Source organism: Penaeus japonicus, unplaced genomic scaffold (genome assembly GCF_977035675.1).
Source record: "Penaeus japonicus unplaced genomic scaffold, GWHDUDI00000001_assembly GWHDUDI00000009, whole genome shotgun sequence".
In the NCBI taxonomy this organism is placed as follows: domain Eukaryota; kingdom Metazoa; phylum Arthropoda; class Malacostraca; order Decapoda; family Penaeidae; genus Penaeus; species Penaeus japonicus.
In genome coordinates this window covers 11030129-11045128 of record NW_028234411.1, presented here as the reverse complement: position 1 = coordinate 11045128, position 15000 = coordinate 11030129, and the positions used below count along the sequence as shown (strand labels likewise).

General features: G+C 32.3%; 1 protein-coding gene across 2 annotated transcripts; it reads right to left on the bottom strand.

The window, feature by feature from the left end:
• Positions 1–822: 822 nt before the first annotated feature.
• On the bottom strand, positions 823–14917 carry LOC122259083 (malonyl-CoA decarboxylase, mitochondrial). 2 transcript variants are annotated; one of them, XM_043025625.2, is made up of 11 exons: positions 14757–14917; positions 9466–9733; positions 9171–9305; positions 8836–8991; positions 8387–8542; positions 7743–7941; positions 7117–7208; positions 6761–6905; positions 6367–6588; positions 5731–5836; positions 823–5033 (listed from the first exon to the last, which is right to left on the bottom strand). In XM_043025625.2, the coding sequence occupies exons 1-11, from the start codon at positions 14900–14902 to the stop codon at positions 4832–4834; spliced, it is 1827 nt and encodes a 608-aa protein (XP_042881559.2). In that variant the 5' UTR covers positions 14903–14917; the 3' UTR covers positions 823–4831. The 2 variants fall into 2 exon arrangements, with proteins under 2 accessions (XP_042881559.2, XP_042881549.1); XM_043025615.2 differs by having other exon boundaries at positions 14527–14883.
• Positions 14918–15000: the final 83 nt, after the last annotated feature.

The window sequence follows — 15000 nt, the reverse complement described above, 5'->3', positions numbered from 1 at the left end:
AAATACAAGACAAATCTGAAGATGTTACTCTCAACTGTGAATTTGTTTTTTCATTTGCAATCTTATATATGGTACAAAGAACAATTCCTATAATTAGCATTCCTTATTTGAGTAGAGCAAATTCCTGGCATAAACAGGGTAACATGAGGAAAAAATACAAGACAACTCTGAAGATGTTACTCTCAACTGTGAATTTGTTTTTTCATTTGCAATTTTATATATGGTACAAAGAACAATTCCTATAATTAGCATTCCTTATTTGAGTAGAGCAAAATTCTGAAAAGTAGTAAAGAAAACATGAGGATGAGCTACAAGTCATTCCATTGCATTCCATTGAGATAAAAGTGTGTTTGGACTAAATTTCAAAATTCTGAGCAGTTCCTTTTTTTCTACTCATTGTCTGGACTTTTTTCGTATGAGGAAAGACTCTTTTCCATACAAGTAGTTCTCTATATTTGTATATGAGGAATAGTTACATTGTTTATAAGGTTCAAAGAAGCACATCCTTCCAAATTAAGTTTAGCTTAGAGAAATTAAGCACTGAACCTTCTGATGCCTATCAGAAATTGTATTTTTCTGACATTATGGTACATATAAGATGAGACTATACCAGGTACTAAAATAATAAAACAACAGTGTATCATTTAATTTCTTTTTTTTTACATCAACTGTGATAATTAGCATTCAATTCATCAAAATTCCTTTGAATCTAATTTTTTTTCATTTTGCAGTCTCCTCATACAAATCCATGTTACTTGTGAAAAATGATGTGTTAAAAAAATAATTACCAGATTTGAAAAGGTATTGCATCTCATTAAAACATTTAACTTTCAACTCCTTTATTTGTCACCTGAGAATGTGTAACAAAGTCCATGATTACCTACATTATTTACATCTCGAATACGCAAAATACCAAAATATAATAATCAACAATTACTTTACATCATATAATAATAAAATCCTACATTCATTACAAACGATTCCCATGTATGATGAATAATAAAAAAATATCTCTTGCATTGTTGCATATATGTGTAATATGATACAAGTAATTCTGTCTGTCTATTAGAAACGATTTTATGTACCTTAATCAGCCAATCAAATCTGCATATATAAAAAAAACTCTGACAAACACAACACAATAATAGACAAAGAGTTGATTTTTACCAGTGATTCCAATCTACTCTCAAGTAAAATTGTCATTTCCAATATGGTTCTACAATATATTCCTTGAATAACATCTAATACAGGTAGCAAAGCATGTAAAATATGTTTTACTAAGGATTTCAAAATAATTCTGAAAAGTCAGAGACTGTTTTGGAAGTGAAAGATAACACATGGTGGGATTTTCTTAAACCATTGTATGACACTTTTGTCTGTATTCTACATGTGTTTTCTCTTATTTCCAATGAATCTGGGACTCCTCCAAAATCAAAGAGTTATCTAATATAGTGCTTCTGATACTAAATAAACAGACATGCACATAATGCTTGTTCACAAACAAATGCACTGGGTTAAAGGCTTCAGTAATTGGTAATGCAGCATCTAAGCACACAATACAATGGACTTTACTTTATGTATATAAAACACAGCCAACGTTTACAGCTATTTTGTGCAAGTGTCATTCAAGTTTCTATTAGGGTTTATACGGTACTAAATCTACTATTAGCTGTGCATTAAGAAATTGCCCATCTTTCCATGTAATATTTTTGGAGGAAGTAAAAGTAATCTTAACCAAGACTTTGAAATACTTTTTCAACTTGGATTTGAAACCTGCTTCTTTATGCTTTGCATTAACCCCTCCTATATATATTTAATCATTTCACTTTCATACACTGCAGTATTGTAAAGTCACATATTGTTAACTGAATATATTTACACATTCTTGTGCAGAAATACTACTTACAGCCTTTTACATTTACTTAGCTTAGCATTACACTAGTTATCAAATGTCATCTATTTAAAAGCATTACTACCCAACATTAAGCATTCAATGAAATCCTAATTTCATTTCATAAGAATACATCTACTTGAAGTTAAAACAATAAACTACAACATGTTCTCTTAACGTAATCAATCAACATCATTGCTAAAATTGTTACATATCACTTCAAGGAAACTGACTAATAATTTGATGCAAAGTACTTAATCAGCGAAAACAATTTGCTTTAAATGACTGATAAAAATTGACACGAGATGCCACATATATATCTATATCTACGAAAAGAGACATCTCTACTTAACAATAAAACTTTAAATAACTCAAAATCTGTGCCTTTGCCTTAGAGCTAGGGTGTATTTTCATGTACAACTCAATTTCTTCTTCCTTACCCTACATTCCTTGACTAGCATGCTGACTGAACAGCATAATGCCAGCTTAAGACCCTCTAACACATCTTTGATCCCTTGCCATATTATCACTTTTTCAAGACATTAATTAAAATAATCTGCCTCACAAGTTTGTTCAAGGCAGTATTACCTCATGTAAGGAGAGTCAGTGATCAACGCATATGGCTCACCTCTTCCAACGTAGCATACCGCATAATATAATTCTTCCTAGGTTCCAGTACAGGAAGATGTGCAAAACAACTGTTCTGGAGGGATCAAGACAATATTCATGTTACCAGGCTAAATGCCTGGCAGATGAGTATGAAATACAAAATATTCCAATCATCCCTGTAATTAAGTAGCATGTAGAGAGGTTGTCACCTTGAAATGCAACCTTTATAGAAAAGGCTGCATGCCATGAGATGAAAATAATATAAACACTGAATGTTTACATTCACTCCAAAAGCAGTACAGGAAAATCCCATCATCATTTTGGATGAAAGTACACCATACTGATGACTCTGTCACACTATTATGTGTGAAGCAAAAAAATCTTAGTTGCACAAGCAAAATCATATGTCCATTGCCAATGAATTTAATGATACTAGTATTGCGAAATCTTTTCTGCAAAGGCACAATCTTGTTGGTTCCTATAGCATGCAGACATGGTCACCAAGACTTCCAGTGTAATGGTCTGCTACCCGTTTTTAGATTAAGAAAACATCATTCCCCACATTATTTTTTGATACTATAAAACAAGTCTTACCTTACCAATCCAGGTCTCATAATAAGGATTTAATCAAGATAAATTCTGACTGGTCTATCGATGGTTATTTTACCTCATAATAGTTTCAAACCACAACAAATTCCATGCATGGCAAACAACAAAACCACATGGAAGGTAAGATATATTACTAAATATGCCATTCAAATCCTTACATACCATGAGCATTTTCATCACAGATAGAAAACAAGGCATTCATAAATGTTTGCAGAGTCATTCACACATAAAGCACCATTAAATTTAAACATAAGATAAGCACTTCCCACTAATAGTATAAATACTAAAAAAAAAATTACTGACATTTTCCTACTGTGGGGATTTGGGTGCATATTTTATCTATAAATCAAATATATAAGACATTTTTTCCCCAAGTACCTTACTCATATAAAACATGCAAATTGAGAGAGGACTTGGCACCCTAGTCTTCGAAGTTGACTCTGGGGTTTGTAAATACTGGTAAATTACAGCATCTAGGGTATTTTAAGGGTTTCTAGGGGTAGTGAAGCCCATCCAAGTTATAATGTCTTGAATACAACTTTAAGCATTGACTAGGAATCAAGACTATCTCACTAGTTTGTTGTTTTGTTTCTTTATCCATCAATATACCCTTTTTAATACAACATGGGATATCATTAAAACCCAACTGTCGACCTCTGCTCAAACCCTTCACATTCTATACAAATACAACAATGCTAATCTGAAGCTCCCTATTTTAGAACTGACATAACAAAATCAAAGAAGACCATACTGAATGGTTAGCAGCATATAACCCATTCAGCCATTCACTTCTACATGCTTCAAAAACACCTGTAAATAAGCAATTCCCAGTTTATAACAAAACTGTATATAATATATGATTACCACAATTCTAGGTATGTCTATCAAAAATACAACTAAAACTGAAAACTCTATACAAAAACAAATAAGACCAAAAGCAAACCAATGGACACAACATTGTATACTGCAAATATTATATAAATAACAAAAGACACATGTATAACATCCAATCATGCAGTTAACACAATACTAACATAAAACTCTATGGTGCATAGACTCAAAATAATGATTCAGCTTTTACAAGACAACATCCATACATCAATGATGCCACATACAAGTTCTGGTTATTAATTGCAAGCATTTGAAAGGTTGATTCAGTGAGTGTTTTAAGGCTCAAAGTATTTATTAAAGTTATTCAATGGAATTTGCTGATAGTGAATGATCATTCTGTATACAGTATAGAAATGGAAATGAAATTTGCTTAGAGTTATCCAAAATTCTCATTTTGTTCATCCACTGAATAGCATACAGAAATACTTCGACACTGACAAGCAAGAGTATCTACATTACATAAAATATGCATCACACATATCTCATACATGTAAATCCCAAACATATCCCTCTACTGCAGTGCTCATACATACAAGCTCTCATTCTTCTAGAACACATGCATGATTGGAAGCGGCTCCTTTAAATACAAAGAATGTACCCCTATAATTGTCACACCTAGATATGGAATGAACAAGGACATCCCTATAGCCAATTATAGGCTTAGTATATTATATCATATTTCACCCTGGATGCTGTTCATTCTGGTTTTGACACTGGTTCCTTGCATCTTGATTTGGAGACATTGTTATTAATGAGTAACCACACATGAAGCATTATAAATAAATTTCTTGAAATAAAGGGCAAGTGAGTCAGAACATTTTATCATTTCCATCAAATCTTGGATTCAGGTGTGATGGTTATGACTGGAGGTGGACTACACGGCATGATAGGGGGTGACTTAGCTGGACTCACAGGGCTTGGCTTCATGAGGTCTGCTGCTGTCTTGGACAGGAACATGACATTATCTGTTGTGTGGATTTTTAAGGTCTCCAAATATGTTCTGCTGTTGGTCTCGCAGTCTTCAAGAAAATACCTACAAGTAAACAAATATGTTAGCAAGAATGCACCTTTTATTGTAATGTGACTCAGTTACACTTGTATATTATAAATAGCTATTCTAACACTATACTCGTTATGTACCTAAGAGAATGTACACTCATGTTTACAATACATTCTGGGAAATGGGGATGCTATACACACTGAATGTTGTTTGAATACCATATTACATATCTACTCAGACTATCTGAAGTGGTAGACTGGCAGTTTATCTGTGCTATAATATTCATTTGTTTTTAATCTAGAAAATATCATTAGAAAATTTTGTAGTAATATCAATTCTTACTGGAAAAATATAAAGAGCATATTAAAACTTGAAAAATCTTATCTAAATTATGCTAGCATTCCTTTTCTGGGAAAAAAAAAAATAATAATAAAATAAATAAATGCAGCAGACCAGCAGGCTTTGGCTTGCACTCTGGCATAAGTATGCATATCACACTGCATTGGTAGTGTTGAGTTTGGGATATACTTAAGAAAATTAAGACAAATAAAACACAACAGAAAGAAATGTGCAATACACTAGCCTGGAGGCAGGATGCCACGAACATATAGAAGCTCTTCCTGAACAGATTCTACTTGACTGTTCCTATTCATCTCATTCTAATTCAAATACAAAGGGTGATAATATAAGCATATATGATAAAGTTAGAATACAAAAGTCGGAGCTTTACCTGTAATTGACCATAATACCACAAGAGTTGGCCAGGCCACGAGGAGAACGGTCAGCAAGCCAATTGATTCGCCACATAACTGCCCCATTTTTCAGATGGAAATTGGCTGAAAATCAGTGAATATTTTCATTGGTCTCACAGGAACATATTTGCTTTATGATATCTAGTTAATTCTGTGATTTAGCAATTATCATACAAGCATCAAATGTTCAAAATGTTCATTAAATTTATTTACAACATCAGAAATCTACAGTATTTTGAATAATTTGTATTTGTAACATATATATTCATCATGCAAACTTTATATCTATATTCTATATATTTCTGTACACTGTATATAGATAAGTAAATAAATATGTTTACACATATATATATATATATATATATATATATATATATATATACATACATACACATATATATTTATATACACACATACACATACACATATACATACACATACACATACACATACACACACACACACACACACACACACACACACACACACACACACACACACACACACACACACACACACACACACACACACACACACACACACACACACACACACACACACACACACACACAAAAAAAAAAAATCTATCTTTACTCAGATCCCATTCCACTTACCTACACTATCTAGAGCATACCCTCGTCTCTTCTCATTATAAAGATAATATGCACAGAGTCTCATTAAAGGTGTTTCCAAGCAATTCACCAAATCAGGTTCTTCTACCCAGCCATTCGTTGTGAATAATTTGCGCAATCGGTCATATACCTGAGATGCTGAACTTACATCCAGGTGCAGTTGCAAAGCATTTACTTCTGTTGCAGTAAATATGCTCAGTTCATCTAAAATGTATGAAAAAAAATCAGTTACAGAAGTCCATGGGAAATTGTGAAAAGCAATTAATATCTGAATTCCTAAACTTTTTTTTTTTTTAATCAGATTTAGTTAAACTGACTTAATGAAATCCATATTTTAAGAATATCAATATCTAAATTGAAGAACATACAGCCATACCTCTTTGTGCTCGAGCCATCATCCCAGTTAGCCATTTAACAAAACCTGGTATTGGTGACAAACTGGAGAACTGTGTCATGTTTGGAAACTCTGCCTTCAGTTCCCGCACAACTCTCTTAATGAGATAATTGCCCAATTCAATGCCCTGATATCATAAACAAAAGAACCTTATTAGTCCTAAAGAATATAAATGATTACAAGCATATACTTCTGTTCATTTAAATCAAATTTACTTAAATTCTTACAGTTTAGTTTCAAACATTGAAACAAAATTTTCAAAAAGTTTATCCTCTATAAACTATGAAAAGAAAACTGTGCCAAAAAAAATTACCTATAAAATTATATCCATAGCTTACCTGTAAACCTTTCTGCGTTGATGTTATTGAGTAAAAAATGGCAGTACTGATAGTCGAAGAATCCTCAGAGTCTTTGTTTAAGCTACCTTCATCTGTTGAGAGTACAAATATATGTATCTTCATTTGAAGTTCCATGCACAACATCAAAGAAGAAAAGTGAAACTGATATGAAGTGAAAACTAAAAGTCCAGTATCATTACTATGTTTCTTAATACAACCATATATTGATGGCAATATTACATGTATCTGTAGCTTCCAATGTAGAATAATCATTTCCCTGCTCCAGGATATGAGATTGTGCTATCCTGTGATATACATTGAAGGACCAGTTTTCAATATCACAATATACCGCCCCTACAACTCATATGAGCTCTCCATTTTCATCTATCAATAACAGAAATAATAAAAAATCTTCATCATTTTCTAGGTGCACTTTGGCCCACTCATATCTGAATTGGATATTTTCCCAATATCATTTTATTTAAACAAGATTATAATTTACACTTTCAAGATTACTTTTCAAGAATCTTCAAAATACACAGTGGTTGTATGTGAGTGATGCTCCATATTTATTTCACAGCTAATCAAATTTTATAAGCATTACACTATTTCAGTATAAAACTTACCATAAGAAGGGGCTCTTGAGCTCTTCAATATTTTTGCCATTGTATTTGATATCTCATTAGTTAAGAAGATATGAAGGACAACCAGAGGCTCATTAGGCATGCAGGAATGGGTGAATATGAAACACCTGCGATATGGTCCAACACGACGTTTCAGATCTGTCCAATTACGGACAGGATGTACAGCTTCATACTCAGAGACCTGGACAATAAAAATGTCAGCAAAATATTGAGATTCAGCGCTTTGTTTAATAAATAATAAATCAACTGCATATACTTATACTATTACTAAACAATAAGAAATTTACCTTGAACCTAAATATCAAACGCGATGACAACCACATCCCTGATACACACTACCCTACACATTAATGTATGAAACAATACTTAAATAGGAAAAATAAAACTATACTTGACACTTAAAGTAATGGTAAAATACAATCAAAACTATCACACAACTGCTTTTCTGTCAAAAGACAAAGTTGATCAAATAATAAAGTTCGAATCTGGATACATTTTTGTACAATTAACATTTACATTCATGAACTGCTAACCTGCGATCTTGACTGACAGGCTTTCTCAGTAAATTGTTCTTTGAAGAATAAATTGTGAAATATGAAACATTTCATACAAGCCATATCACTCACCTTTTGCAACATATTACAGGAGGACTCCCAAGTGATGCGCTGAACATTTAGAAGGCCAACTGTGAACCAAAGAGAAAGCAATTCTCGCAGTGTTGAATCTAGAGTCTTAAGAGCAGCTGAGTGAGTAGGGTCAGAGGATGAAGTGTAGAGTGTTGTCTGAAATTAAGAAAGCTTACACACTGCCGCTCATTACGAGGTAAAATAAAGAATGGGAGAAAGTGATCATTTGACAACAGGGAACATGGTAAGCAAAATAAAATAAAAATAATAATAAAATAAATAATAAATCTTCTATTCTCATTAAATATATGAAAAAAATAATGTTAGCTGAGAGAAACAATAACATATGTAAAAATAATAGAATCTGGAGGAAACTAGTCTGTTTCTTTACATGATGAAAATATATCTGTAAATTCCCAAAGATCAGCAATACAATGAAAGCATCTTACAAGCAAATCTTGACGCATATCAACAAGGAACTTGACACCTCCCGAGAGCCTTGACACTTGTGATGCCACCCAATGATGAGGTGGCTGCAGAGCTTGCCTAAGTCGGTCCTCCCAACGCATTAAATGGGCGTCCAGGTCAGCATCACTGGTTTCTTCCTATATTAAGTATTAACAAATCTAAAAATGTATTACTGTCTTCCAAGAGTTACTAATTTTTACAAATATCAAATGATAAGCTCATTCACAGTAATAAAATGACAATACCATTACTATAGTAAATACAAGAATAATCCATATATCACTAACCATAAAATACAGCAACATTAAAACCTTGCCTGTGGACGTTGCTGAATCAGTTCCTGAATATTATTGTGATCTATAGAAAGTGATGTTGCCATATAGATCAGAAAATCTGAGCGTTCATCTGACCCAAGCTGGGAGTAAAAGTAGCACATTTCACGCATGTCTTCCTGTAAAAAAGTTAAAATGCAGACTGCTTTAAATATCATGTCAAAATAATTGATGAACCAAAAACAAATAAACATAAAAATAACAATGCACAACTCTTTCTAAAAATTCTTCTCAATGATACAAACTTCCGAAAATGACTAAGAAGCTCACAAAACTCACATCAATGGTCAGGACGCTATTCTTCGATCCGCGTTTGGACACGGCGCGGTGTAAAGTGTCTTTCGTTGCCTGCAAGAGACCTGAAGGAGAGTTTGGGGCGGGAGGAGAAGATGGGGGAGAGGGCATGGGTGAAGGGAGAGGGGATGGAGTGAAGGGACGATCGGCAGAACAACTGAAGGAAGCCAAGGAGAATGGGGCGAGGGTGATACCCTTCCGAACTATTGGAATTGGGGCACTCATTCTGCTGGGATTTATGGGTCTACAGCATCTGAAAGGTAAATGTCACTGATTAACATTGATGCATCTGTGTCATGCTTATTGTGTAGTAATCTGAGAGAGTAAAAATTTACTTCCTTTACATGTGTTATTTATAAAGGTTGATTGACATTTATTAATAATAATAATAATAATAATATAAAAAAAAATACTTATAAAATAATAACTATATCAACAATAACAACAGTAATAATAACATTTTCAATGATGATGATGATGATGATGATGATGATGATGATGGTGGTGGTGATGATAATGGTAATGATGATGATGGTGGTGGTGGTGGTGATGATGATGATGATGATGGTGATGATAAAGGTGGTCATGGTGATGATGATGATGATGATGATGATAATAATAATGATAATGATAATAATAATATTAACAATAAAAATAATATTCATTATAATAAAGATAATAAGATAACACTAAAACTATTACTAGTATTAGTCTCAATAGCGATGAATACATGAACTTTGTCACTACCATTAATATCATTATTCCTTCACAAGAATGATAGTTAAAATAAAGGTAATATCAACATCAGTAGCTATAATTATCATAATAATAAAGTTAATGCTAATGCTAATAATGCTAACAATAATAATAATAATAATAATAATAATAATAATAATAATAAAGGTAAAAACAAAAACAATGATGATGATGATATTAATAATAAAAATGATAATAAATATTATGATCATAATATGAAAATCAATAATGATGATAACAGTAATGATTTATTAATAATAGCAATAATAATAACAACAAGAACATTATTAATATCAATAATAATGATGATTATAATATTCATCATCATTTTAATGATAAAAACAATAATAAAAATGACTATAACCATGATAATGATTTTTATGATGATGATGATGAAACAATAATGTTAAAAATACATATAATATCATCAATAATAATAATAACTATAAATAGTACTACTACTACTAGTAGTAATGGTAATGATGATGATGATAATGATAATAATGTTAATAATAATAATAATAATAATAACAATAAGAAAATCACAGCTATAATAATAATAATGATAATAATAATATCAATAATAACAATAATAATAATAATAATAATAATAATATCAATAATAACAACAATGATAATAATGATCTCTTATTATTAATATAAACAATACAAAATAAAATCAATAATAATAATAATGATAAAAATATAATAACAAAAACAATTAGATTGCCATTAATAATGAGAACAATACTAATTATAATAACATCAATAATAACATAAATAAATAATTCTGATAGATGTAGCAAAAATAATATCAACATAATATTATAAACACAATGACAATATTGATATGATTTTGTTTATCTACCAGTGTATTTAAAGTCGCATTAATGTCTATAGTGTCAAACCATATCTCAAAGCTCCTTTGATGTGGAAATTTAGTCATAGAGTTTTGAAAAAAAACAGTACCATAATCTTTTTCTAAAATCTGGGTAAATGTTGGAGCATGTCAAAACTTTTTTTTTCATCTATTTGAAAAATATAAAGGAAATACAAAAATTGACTAGACATGGGAAAACAAGGGGGGGTTACATAACCATATAACTGATCTGCCTTTACAAACATACAACTAATTAGGAAAACAAAGGAAAAAACTATATTAAATTTTTAAATATCCATAAAAGGAAAAGTAAAAAAGATAATGTCTTCAAATTAATTAGAATATTCAAAGATCAACCCAAAGCACTATAAATTTGATCATGCACATGCATTTCATATACACAGAACCGCATGCAAAACTGCATGCAGGAAAACATCAAGATTTTTAAAAGGAACCTCTATTTCGGAAAAGCCTTCTGCAGGAACCTTTAATTTTACAATCATTCATGTTTTAAAAATCTGTATCATATCTATGGCACTGCATTTAGGTACATAACTAAAGTATCATAACATTTTTTTGTATATTATCTTCTGATAATATTTGCAACTTTTCTTTACGACTAGTATCTACATAAATTAGTTCTCACATATTTTGTGGGCAAGGAAACTATAAGCATGTTTGGAGATTGATGTAAAGTAAAGGTATTTCTATTGTCCAAGGCAATTTGTGGAAAACTCTTTGAAAAGAAAAAGTGGAGTCAGCGCACAAAAAGAACCTACACATATACTTATCTTGAGTTTACATCTTTTGTTATCTCATTGCAGACAAGGATATATTTGCTTGCCCAGTCTCCAAGATGGGTTTTATTTCAGAACAAGAGAGCTTCACACAACATACCTTAACTTTTCCTGCTCTATTTCAGTCACTCATTGTAAAACAAGAGCCATTTATGTGTTGGTCAATTTATTGTGTTCTATTATATTGAGTGACTTTTATGTGTCATATGACAGGCTCTATCAATGTTGCAGTTGACAGGGTCTGTATTAGCTCATTATTTTTTATACTCAGTGTGAAAGAAGTATTGCTGTTTTCTTGGAGGACAAAAAAGAACTTCATTTTTTTTCGTATTCATATACTGTAGTGAATGAATACGAAAAATATAACCATCCACAATGAAGATAACATGCAGAGGTAGGGAAGAGGATGGAAACCTGTGTTTATGACTGTGAGTGCCACAGTACAAGGCAGCCCTCCTGTCACAGGGGCACATTGTAGACACTGGGCATGGTTTGAGTTACCTTCTCTTCTCATTGTGCCTACACATCCTTCATTGCTGATACTTTAGAGCAAGAGGTCTCTAATTTGCTGTGTGCCATCGCTCTCTAAAGATGGCGCTTGCTAGAGAACACGGATAGGTGCCATTCAAGGCTTTCTCTCCTGCTGGCGCTAGGAGAAAGTGGTACTATCTAGGTTTTGGATTTTAGGTGTAACCCATTTTGTTTCATAATATGGCAATTATAGTAATTATGTTTGTTATGATCATTATCAAATATAAATAATGTAATCAAAATAACTACAGCATCTTGAAGTTACATTTACTTTATGGCAAACAATATAAAAGAGCTTGTTTTGGGAAGTCCTGACGATGAGGAAAAGGTTCCATGGATATATCTTTTGCAGAGTTGGATTTTTGAGAGGTTAGTGTCAGCTTGAATTTTTAAGATTTTTCAAATGCGATGCAACACTCCTGGCAGCCACAATAAACTATGTAAAAGAAGGATATTAGAAAAACTTTCCTTCTAAAATTTTTATATCTATCTCTAATAGCAGGAATTCTAACAAAGAATATCAAAACTTGGCTTCAAGATTACGGAATAGCAAAAATGGCATGTCAAAATAAATAGTTAACTATTCTACTTTCTTTTCACTAACCTGGAAACATTCTTGCTTTGAAAGCTACAAGAGATCTTGAGAATATTAGGATCAACTAAATCATTCTAATGCCACAAAAAGAGACAGTATGAAATGTATCAATACATGCATTAAGGTTATCTGTGGGAATAGCAGTGCAGGCTTTACCAAAACACTTTGGTAAAAAAAACTTTGGATTGTCTGAAGTGGAATGACAGAAGAAACAAATTCAGGCCTATGAAAAATATACAAAACTCTATAGAACCCTGCTCATCTTTTAGTGTTAGGGAAAACTAGAATGTAATTTCTTACCCACTGTCTTGAAGCCTTATCTAATAAGGGATCATGTTCCTCTTTTAATAAGATAAACATTGTCCTACTACACAGATTGAACATGAGTGACATCCTTGCTGAACCTAACATCTTACACAAGTGCTCACACTCACACACACAGCCATAGGCATTCTAAAGAGAATCCCTTTTTCTGTTCATTCCAGATATGCTAAGAAAAACCATGGAAATGAAGTACAACTATTAGTTTGGAGGTGTGACAGCCATTCAAGACAACAAGTCATCATAACCTTACATTTATCCATTCACATCAGTCACTCAATATTCATTTGCCAGTGACTGGGATATTTAGTTGACACAGGTACCCTCTAAACAAAAACAAAAAAGAAAAAAAATATATATATATATAATTTTCTGTTGTGATTCAATGGCTTATGTGTCCATTGTTATGTTCTGGAAAAAGTTATTATAGTTACTGCAAGACTCAAACTTCTAGTAAAAAATATTTTCAAATCTTTATACATTCCTTTGTTAAACATTGGACTGGTTCCTCATTAAATGATAAGTCAACAGGGAGGCTAACAAGTTTTCTCTTGGCAGAGTATATGTTTGCCTTTGCTAGACTGTAAAGTAAAGAGGCTTAGCAACATAAACATGTTTGTTGACATTGATAAGCAATTATTACACTACCTCTATTTTATCAGATTTCTCTATTTCCTTATTATCATAATTATTTTTAACATAATAGCATTAGGGGACTTCTATGTATTCTTGACAGTCACTTCCTTTGTGTATCTTTTCATTTTTTCTAGATATTTACTTTTTTCATATCAATATCAAATTATATTCAGACATTATTAATAATGTATTCTACACTGTACGGTTTGTTCAAAATGGGCAATTTGTACTGACTCTCTCTTTCAAATAACCTGGAAAAAATGAAGGCCAAAGTATCAAAATTTATGGGTAACAAGAAAAACAAGACTTCCAGTGTTAATCCTTGTATTCTGTTTACTTTTCCCGTCCAATCCTTACACTGCAGTGAATATCCGGTAAACCTGATTTCCAAGATTACATTTTTAACATTCTCATTTGGAGAAATAGATTGAATAAAACTGAAGAAAAACTAACAAGCTGTAACAAACTGCATATTTACTGTTAACGGATCTACGCAGTGAGATTTACATCAGTACGTGTCATGCACTAACCTAGTGAAGTGCGAGGTGAAGCAGGGTACAGTGTGGTGACCCGATGCCAAGACTGGGGCACCAACAGCTCTACCACCGTTTGAGTACAACGCAGATCTCCTCCCCAAAAGTCCCCCATCTAAAAATAGCCTCCTGTGACTTAGTAGGATCTTCCTGATGACGACATTACATGGATTCATGCTATGACAATATTGCGTGCACGATTCAGGGTGGATTTTATGGCAGACAACCTCATCAACTCGCCGCTCGGCGGACTTGGTTGTTGTTTATATCGATCAGCTGATGAGAAACAGCTGACAAGAGTTACCACGTACGATTTTACTTTCGATCGTATATTTTTTATGGAAAAAATATATTGAACAAGCTCTCTATTCATCTGTAATACTAGATACAAAACACATGATACGTAGATTTTAATTAAACAGTCGTTCGGTGTAAAGATGAGGAATGTCGAGTTTTAACCTGAAAATAAAT